The sequence below is a fragment of the Populus alba genome, chromosome 1 (genome assembly GCF_005239225.2).
Source record: "Populus alba chromosome 1, ASM523922v2, whole genome shotgun sequence".
Classification (NCBI taxonomy): domain Eukaryota; kingdom Viridiplantae; phylum Streptophyta; class Magnoliopsida; order Malpighiales; family Salicaceae; genus Populus; species Populus alba.
In genome coordinates this window covers 47,287,358-47,296,050 of record NC_133284.1, presented here as the reverse complement: position 1 = coordinate 47,296,050, position 8,693 = coordinate 47,287,358, and the positions used below count along the sequence as shown (strand labels likewise).

The window sequence follows — 8,693 nt, the reverse complement described above, 5'->3', positions numbered from 1 at the left end:
GCGTCAAAGTTGATGTCTCTTCACCACTCTTGCCTTAATGCTTCCGTACAGGACAGATTAGTAGCCTTGTCATACTTCAATAATTGTGTTTGGTTATTTTAAAAAAATAAAAAAACTGATAAAAATAGTTAAGATAAAGAGGAAGTGTTATTTTATGATTTTTGTTTTAGAATATTATAAATTCATTTTAAAACTGTTTTACAAATATATTTATTTTTATTCCTACAACCAAACATGTTCGCTCTTTTCTATAACTATCCCTTATAACTATTAATACACTAATCAAATATAGTCTAAGTTTCTCGTGATTCCTCGTCATCCAAATATTTATGGAGTTTATAAATTTTGTTTAATATTTTGAACCACTAATTGTATATCTGATGTTCTGATTCCTGCTATCCTAACCGTTTCCTTTTCTTGATCACATAAATTTCCCTCCATATATTTTTTTTCATCTTCAAAAAGAGAAAACAAAGGAAAGAAAGATCATAGCAATTTCTTGCGCAAACAAATACGACATGTCCACTTCTATGTTACTTTGACCCTTGTAGATTGGAAACCGTACGTACCTGTAATCCATCTGTTACAGAAAGCAAAATAGTTCAAAGTTTTCCTGGCCAGTTGCTAATGGACACTCTTTCTTCAATGCTAATTATTATTGCGAATCTACTCCTGCTATTCTCTAGATTCTGTAATACAGCTAATACACTTACTTTGTCTCAATCTATTCGTGATGGAGGGACCAGAACCTTAGTTTCGAAAGATGGAAGTTTTGAGCTTGGTTTCTTCAGTCCTGGAAGTTCCAGGAACCGTTATGTCGGAATATGGTACAAGAACATCCCAGTTAGAACTGTTGTTTGGGTTGCAAACAGAAACAACCCAATCAATGATTCCTCTGGCTTCTTGATGTTAGACAACACAGGAAATTTTGTACTTGTCAGCAACAACAATAGTACTGTTGTTTGGTCATCAAACTCAAAGAAAGCAGCGCAGAGTGCAATGGGAGAACTCCTGGATTCTGGGAATCTGGTCCTAAGAGATGAGAAAGATGCCAATTCTGGAAGCTATTTGTGGCAGAGTTTTGATTATCCATCTGATACATTGCTTCCAGGAATGAAGCTTGGATGGGACTTACGGATTGGACTTGATCGGCGGCTATCAGCATGGAAGAGCCCTGATGATCCATCTTCTGGAGATTTTACATGGGGAACACAACTACAGGGTAATCCCGAGTTACTTATGTGGAAGGGATCCAAGAAGTACTATAGAAGCGGGCCATGGAATGGTATCGGGTTCAGTGGTGAGGCGGCGTTAAGGATTAATCCACTTGTATATTTTGATTTTGTCGACGACGGAGAGGAGGTTTATTACACATACAACCTCAAAAATAAATCTTTAATCACGAGGATAGTTATGAACCAAAGTACCTATTTTCGGCAGCGATACTCCTGGAATGAAATCAATCAGACATGGGTACTCTATTCAAATGTGCCGAGAGATTACTGTGACACTTACAATCTTTGTGGTGCCTATGGAAATTGCATCTTTAGCCAGTCGCCAGTTTGTGAATGTTTAGAAAAATTCACGCCTAAATCACCTGACAGTTGGAATTCAATGGACTGGACTCAAGGGTGTGTACGAAATAAGCCACTAGATTGCCAGAAGGGAGATGGATTCGTTAAATATGTTGGTTTGAAATTGCCAGATGCTACAAATTCTTGGGTAAACAAAACTATGAATCTCAAGGAATGCAGGTCAGAATGTTTGCAAAACTGTTCATGTATGGCATATACAGCTACAAATATTAAAGAACGCAGTGGCTGTGCTATTTGGTTTGGCGATCTGATAGATATTAAACAGTTTCCAGCTGCGGGGCAGGAAATATACATTCGCATGAATGCTTCAGAATCAAGTGAGTGCTTATCCTTAGTCTTAGTTAATCCATGAGCATCTATATTATATTTAATCATCATTTTGCAGCTTCTCTGGTTTCTTAGCTGTATTGTAACTATATTTCTTTCTCTCTGTCTCTTTCTTATCGACCATGTAGAGGCTAAAGCCCCATCTAAGATAAAGATGGCAGTAGGAAGTGCACTATCTATTTTCGTGGCCTGCGGGATTCTTTTGGTCGCCTATTACATCTTCAAAAGAAAGGCAAAACTCATAGGTAAAGTTACTTTGATTGCTTTCAGTAAATGAGCATTTTGTTTTTTGCGAGTATAATAGAAAGGAACAGCTTTTTAACTGGCTTTGAGCTTATCGTTGGTTAGACTTTAGAGAAGCCGAGAAGGTTCAATGGATTTACAATGAGAACAACTGAAATAACTACATGATTAGATAGTAGCCTCAGTTTTGTAATCATTGTCGCAACTGCTATCTTTGATCTGAACAATCAAAATCTGAGCTCATTATTCATTTCTCCTCGTTTATCATGTACGTGATTCCCATTTTCTACTGTCTGAGAAAACAGGAGGCAACAGAGAAGAAAATGACCAGATAGATAGTGGACCAAAGGAAGACTTGGAGCTACCCCTATTCCAGTTCACTACAATAGCCAATGCCACCAACGGCTTTTCATTCAACAACAAGATAGGAGAAGGTGGTTTTGGACCTGTGTACAAGGTAAATTTCTCAAAATGACTATATTAACTTCTAGTGCCCAGTTTTATTGAGATAAGTATTTTGGGATGCCATTTTCTAGGGTACTCTAGAAGATGGCCAAGAAATAGCAGCAAAAACGCTATCAAGGAGTTCTGGACAAGGAATAAATGAGTTCAAAAATGAAGTTATACTGATCACAAAGCTTCAGCACCGAAATCTTGTAAAACTTCTTGGCTGTTGCATTCAAGGAGAAGAGAAAATTCTGGTTTACGAATACATGCCCAACAAAAGCCTCGATTCCTTCATTTTCGGTACTTTTCTAAACCAGACAAGCTTTGTTGTCCTATCGTTACGTACGTCTTTGATTTTAATACAATCAACCTTGTTTCTAAGTGTTTAAGTGGCATGTTGCACTAACAAACACTTGACAGATCAAACAAGAGGCAAACTGTTAGACTGGTCCAAGCGTTTCAGCATTATATGTGGTATTGCTAGGGGACTTCTGTATCTTCATCAAGATTCCAGATTGAGGATTGTACACAGGGATCTTAAAGCAAGTAACGTTTTACTTGATAAGGATATGAACCCAAAAATCTCTGATTTTGGTTTGGCCAGAATGTTTGGTGGAGACCAGACGGAAGGAAGCACAACCAGAGTTGTTGGGACTTAGTAAGCACTTACCAATTACATGCCATACTTTATTATTTTTATTTTATATTTTGTTAACAAAGCACATAATTTGTTTGCTGTTCAACACATTAATTTCCCACGAGGTCAATAGTTCAAAAAGAGATTCAAAATTCTAATTGTCTTGTGCAACATATCCAAAATATTTAAAAATCAAGCATGAATAACAGAAAATATACATGCTAAAAATTCCCTTATCAATGCACATAATTTGTTGGTTGTAGAGTCAAACATAAGAAATCTGTTTATGAGCCAGATGCAATGCTAGTATACTTACATTTATGTGTTTGTGTTTAAATGACATTCGGCAGTGGTTATATGGCTCCTGAATATGCTACTGATGGGCTCTTCTCAGTGAAGTCTGATGTTTTTAGCTTTGGAATCTTAATGCTTGAGATAATAAGTGGAAAGAAGAGTAGAGGATTTTATCATCCAGACCATAGCCTAAGCCTAATTGGACATGTAAGTGTCAAGGTTTCAATTTCTTACTTGCGTGTGCTGAACAGGTGGATGACGGAAAGTTCCTTTTCATTTCTAGGCATGGAGATTGTGGAAAGATGGAAAACCTTTGGACTTAATTGAGGCGTTTCCAGGAGAGTCATGCAACTTATCAGAAGTGATCATGAGATGCATAAACATTAGTCTCTTGTGTGTGCAGCAGCATCCTGATGATAGGCCAAGCATGGCCACTGTGGTTTGGATGCTAGGAGGTGAGAATACACTGCCTCAGCCAAAGGAACCAGGCTTTTTTAAGGGTAGCGGTCCGTTCGGACCATCTTCTTCATCAAGCAATATTGAATCATATTCGAACAATGAATTTACTGCCTCACTCTTGTATCCTCGGTAGTTGATTGTGCACAAGTTTTTGAGTTTTCAGGTTGATTGGTTTTGAATGCATTCTGCTTTTACCTTAACCCGAATTTGGATTAGATGCACGTTTTGAGTTTTTCTTTTCTTTTTTTAAGAAACTTTACCTAATACAATTTGCTTTTGCCTTTTTTCCTTTTAACGAGTGAGAGCGCATGAGGGGACAAAAAACTGTTCTTCTAATTATAAGAAAATAATAATACTTAAAGGAAGGGTGGATTAGGTGTTTCACTAATTTATGTTAAATAATGCAAATAAATATATGAAGTACATATAATATAATAATTAATAATATATTTAAATGGCTTAAAATAAAAAGATAAGGAATGAGAGATTACAAACTCAATGTGGTTCAACAAGTATATATGCACACTTTAAGTACCAACTATACTTAAATATTGTACTATTTTACTATTCCAAGGTTGCACAACATGCATCAAGGAATCTACAATTTAACTGCCATCAGGTTATGATATTTTGATTATGGCCTTGCTGTATTTTTTTGTGATAACAAATGCAATTTTCATTTAATTTATTTCCTAAAACTATGGTTTTAATTTATTTTCCGTATACTTTTATGAATTGAGCCTGTTGTTATAGGTAATTCATTAACAATTAATTGTTTTAAAAACTACAAATCTCTTTATAGTCTCTGTTTCTTTGCTTTAAGCATTGCTTCATACCATGTTATGGCCTCACAGATATTTATGTGCTAAGACCCTGACTGGCTAGTACCTTCTAAAGGGAAACATAAAAACAGAACAGAAATTTATTGGAAAATAACAATCCCTTTAGAAAGATTACAAATTGTTCGAAGTACAAAGAACTTTAAAAAATCCAGAAAAATCAAGAAAAAATTACAAAACTGGCTAGTACAATAATGTTTATACCACTGCAGAACTAGGCTTTTAAAATCACTTGAAAAATTTGAACTTAACTAATGATTAGATCAAAAGTTATAATTATTGATTTATCATGACTTGATTTTTTATTGGGTTTAATTTAAACTGGTCCATAAATATATCTTACCTGCATGATTTGTTAGTGTAGATCCCCTCAAACAGTGGCAGATCTCTATTTGACTGCTCAAAACATTCACTTTTTTCCTGCCCGGCTACATCACTGATATTTTTTTGTGATAACAAATGCAATTTTCATTCAATTTATTTCCTAAAACTATGGTTTTAATTTATTTTCCTTACACTTTTATGAATTGAGCCTGTTGTTATAGGTAATTCATTAACAATTAATTGTTTTAAAAACTACTAATCTCATTATAGTCTCTGTTTCTTTGCTTTAAGCATTGCTTCATACCATGTTATGGCCTCACAGATATTTATGTGCTAAAACCCTGACTGGCATTCCTTCAAATGCTATTCCTAGTGAATAACCTTAAATTCAATGACAGAAATGTTAACTTTGAAAATCAATCTGATTCTGACCTCTATCAATTTTCCATTTCCTAATATCAGAATTCATAGCAAATCCAAGACAATTATATCTGAGCCTATAGTCTTCTGTAACGCTTTTACATATGAACTTCGCAGGGTAGACCTTCTTAAGGGAAACACAAAAACAGAACAGAAGTTTATTGGAAAATAACAATCCCTTTAGAGAGATTACAAATTGTTCTGAACATAATTCAGAAACACAATAAGAACAATTGATCATCCAGCTCCAAAGTTTTCAACAAGACCTTAATATAATTCCAGTCTAGCTAACCAGATAAAGCCATATAAGTTTAACATTCTACACTTTATGAAATTGGTGAAAATTTGATTCGGCAATTAGCTACCGAGGCTCTAAGAGTGAGGCAGTAATCTCATTGGTTGAAGATAATCCAACCTTGCTCGAAGTGAAACCTGCTTCGTGCGGACTTCTGTGATTAAGAAAACCTGGTTCTTTGGGCTTAGGCAGTGCACTCTCTCCTCCCAACATCCATACTACGGAGGCCATGCATGGCCTGTCATCTGGATGCTGTTGCACGCAGAGGAGGCTAACGTGTATACATCTCATCACTTCTGACGGGTTGTATGACTCATCTCTCAGTGAGTCAATCAACTCTAATGTTTTGCCTTCGTTCCACAATCTCCATGCCTAACACATACGAAGGACCTTTTGTCATTCTTTAACTCATCACATATAACAAAGCAATTTAACCCTCAATACTTACATGTCCAATAAGGCTTTGACTATCGTCTGGATGGTAAAACCCTCTACTTTTCTTTCCACTTATTATCTCAAGCAGTAAGATACCAAAACTAAAGACATCAGATTTCACTGAGAATAGACCATCAGTAGCATATTCCGGCGCCATGTAACCACTGCAGAAAGCAATTAAAATAAGAGCACATAAATGCTAGTATATGAATGTTAAATCTAGCTCATGGATCAGATGTCTTACTATGTTCCGATCACTTTGCTTGTCTCGCCCTCAGTTTGGCCAGCCACAAACATTCTAGCCAAACCAAAATCAGAAATTTTTGGATTCATGTCATTATCAAGTAAGACATTACTTGCTTTGAGATCTCTATGTACGATTCTCCATCTGGAATCTTGGTGTAGATAGAGAAGCCCCCTCGCAGTCCCACAGATAATGTTGAAACGCCTGGACCAGTCTAGCAGTTTACCTTTTGTCTGATCTAACAAAGTCATGTTTCCATATCAGGCCAAACTGCTATTTGAATACCAAAACAACAAATTCGATAGCAACAAAAACCTACAACACCTCTTTTCATTTTTAGGCCACTAAGTTTATTAGGTTACTAGGGGTCCTCACCGAAAATGAAGGAGTCCAGGCTTCTGTTGGGCATGTATTCATAAATCAGCATTTTCTCCTCTCTCTGAATGCAACAACCGAGAAGCTTCACAAGATTTCTATGCTGAAGCTTTTTAATCAGTATCACTTCATTTTTGAACTCATTTAATCCTTGTCCAGAACTCCTTGACAGCCTCTTCACTGCAATTTCTTGTCCATCTTCTAGCATACCCTAAAAGATAAAGGTCATAAAATAATTGTGTTGTTCTGCATGAAACAAAATGCCTAGGTTCTCTTGTAGTAAGTTTGCTAAAGATTTATAATGTTTACCCGGTAGACAGGTCCATATCCGCCTTCTCCCAACTTATTGTTGATTGAAAAGTTGTTGGTGGCATTAGCTACTGCTGTGAACTCAAAGTGTGGTAACTCCAAGTCTTCCTTTTGTCCACCATCGATCTCATGATCATTTTTCCTGTAGTTTTGCATTCTATCTAGAACAGGGAAATAAACTTTTAGATGAGCTGAAAATGATCAGAACATTAGATCAATCCTATTTAGCTGATGACGTCTGTGAATTGATACTAAAATGAAATGCGATGCCAAACATGAATGCTTATAGCTAGAAAAAGTGTTGATAGTCCAGCTGATGTACTGATTCAGGTAAATTGGCTCCTTTCATAGCAATAAATACAGCAGCTGGCACTGCTAACATGTTATTTTTGGTGCTGAAATTCTACTGATCGAGGAACATTTAACAAATTTCTTTCACCGGATACACGAAAATTTGTCCACCATGTAGAAATAAATTGTTCAAACTATTTATTGTTTCCATTCATTGAAAACCCTAATAGAAATTTAAAGCACACCAGATGATCATTAATTTAGTGAAAGTGTCTAAGCAACTTACCTGCACACTTTGCCTTGCTTTTCCAGAGGCAATAGCTGGCCACTAGTATCCCCAAGACCACGAAAATGGTAGCTGTAGTTATCACTGCAATCTTCATCTTAGGTTTAGCTTTATCCTCTTCACGGTCAGCTTTGATAATGTTAAATGAAGAATATATGGTTAGAAATCCGCTAAAGAAGCTGTGGTCAAGGAAATGATTTAACTTCAGTGGCTTATTAACTCACATACCTATTTCTGAGGCGAGCACCCGAACATATAGTTCTTGGCCTCCAGCCAAAACCTGTCTGATATCCATCAGATCACCAAACCAAATAGCACAGCCACTGCCCCCTCCTCTAATATCTAAATTTGTATACGCCGTACAAGAACAGTTTTGTAAGCATTTAGCCCTGCATTCCTTGAGATTCATAGTTTTGTTGACCCAACAATGTGTAGCATCCGGCAATTTGAGCCCGTCAAATTTGATGAACCCGTCACCATTATGTGTTAAGATACTGGCATGCAAACCCGACAAGACAAAAGGCTAAAATGAGAAATGAGACACAAGAATTTACGTGGTTCACCCAATTAGGCTACGTCCACGGGCAAGTATAGAAGGATTTTACTAAGTAATGTGGGAATTACAACCTCTCTCAAATAATAGGAGAACAACTAAGAATATCTCTATTACTAGGAGAAAACACCTCACTTACTCTCTCACAAATACCTCACAAATTTGTGGGATTATTTTCCCTCTTCACTCTCCTCTTCCTCTCTTGTTTCTCTCTTATGGTGTGTATACAATGCTTGGATGCATTGCCTATTTATAGGCAAACATCCATGCAAATACAAGGGGTAGGCAAGTTGCACAAGTTTGGCACAAGTTTGGTGCCT

The 8,693-nt window shown here is 36.5% G+C and overlaps 2 protein-coding genes across 2 annotated transcripts; one reads left to right on the top strand and one right to left on the bottom strand.

Moving 5' to 3' along the window:
- The first annotated feature begins 330 nt into the window (after positions 1-330).
- LOC118042397 (G-type lectin S-receptor-like serine/threonine-protein kinase At4g27290) lies at positions 331-4,202 on the top strand. Its single transcript, XM_035050044.2, has 7 exons — positions 331-1,912; positions 2,051-2,167; positions 2,471-2,622; positions 2,702-2,912; positions 3,033-3,270; positions 3,600-3,750; positions 3,827-4,202. The coding sequence occupies exons 1-7, from the start codon at positions 628-630 to the stop codon at positions 4,133-4,135; spliced, it is 2,463 nt and encodes an 820-aa protein (XP_034905935.1). The 5' UTR covers positions 331-627; the 3' UTR covers positions 4,136-4,202.
- Positions 4,203-5,721: 1,519 nt separating this feature from the next.
- Positions 5,722-8,416, bottom strand: LOC118042400 (G-type lectin S-receptor-like serine/threonine-protein kinase SD1-1). The gene is made up of 7 exons (XM_035050047.2): positions 8,049-8,416; positions 7,821-7,949; positions 7,244-7,404; positions 6,935-7,145; positions 6,560-6,797; positions 6,329-6,479; positions 5,722-6,252 (listed from the first exon to the last, which is right to left on the bottom strand). The coding sequence occupies exons 1-7, from the start codon at positions 8,227-8,229 to the stop codon at positions 5,947-5,949; spliced, it is 1,377 nt and encodes a 458-aa protein (XP_034905938.1). The 5' UTR covers positions 8,230-8,416; the 3' UTR covers positions 5,722-5,946.
- Between the last annotated feature and the right edge of the window lie 277 nt (positions 8,417-8,693).

Excerpts from the sequence above, each read along its gene's own strand:
- LOC118042397 (XM_035050044.2), top strand. The coding sequence starts at position 628 with ATGGACACTCTTTCTTCAATGCTAATTATTATTGCGAATCTACTCCTG. Across the intron at positions 2,168-2,470 it reads AAGAAAGGCAAAACTCATAG|GAGGCAACAGAGAAGAAAAT; the intron begins GTAAAGTTACTT and ends CTGAGAAAACAG. Across the intron at positions 2,913-3,032 it reads CCTCGATTCCTTCATTTTCG|ATCAAACAAGAGGCAAACTG; the intron begins GTACTTTTCTAA and ends AACACTTGACAG.
- LOC118042400 (XM_035050047.2), bottom strand. The coding sequence starts at position 8,229 with ATGAATCTCAAGGAATGCAGGGCTAAATGCTTACAAAACTGTTCTTGT. Across the intron at positions 7,146-7,243 it reads GATATGGACCTGTCTACCGG|GGTATGCTAGAAGATGGACA; the intron begins GTAAACATTATA and ends TTTATCTTTTAG. Across the intron at positions 6,798-6,934 it reads CCTGGACTCCTTCATTTTCG|ATCAGACAAAAGGTAAACTG; the intron begins GTGAGGACCCCT and ends TGACTTTGTTAG.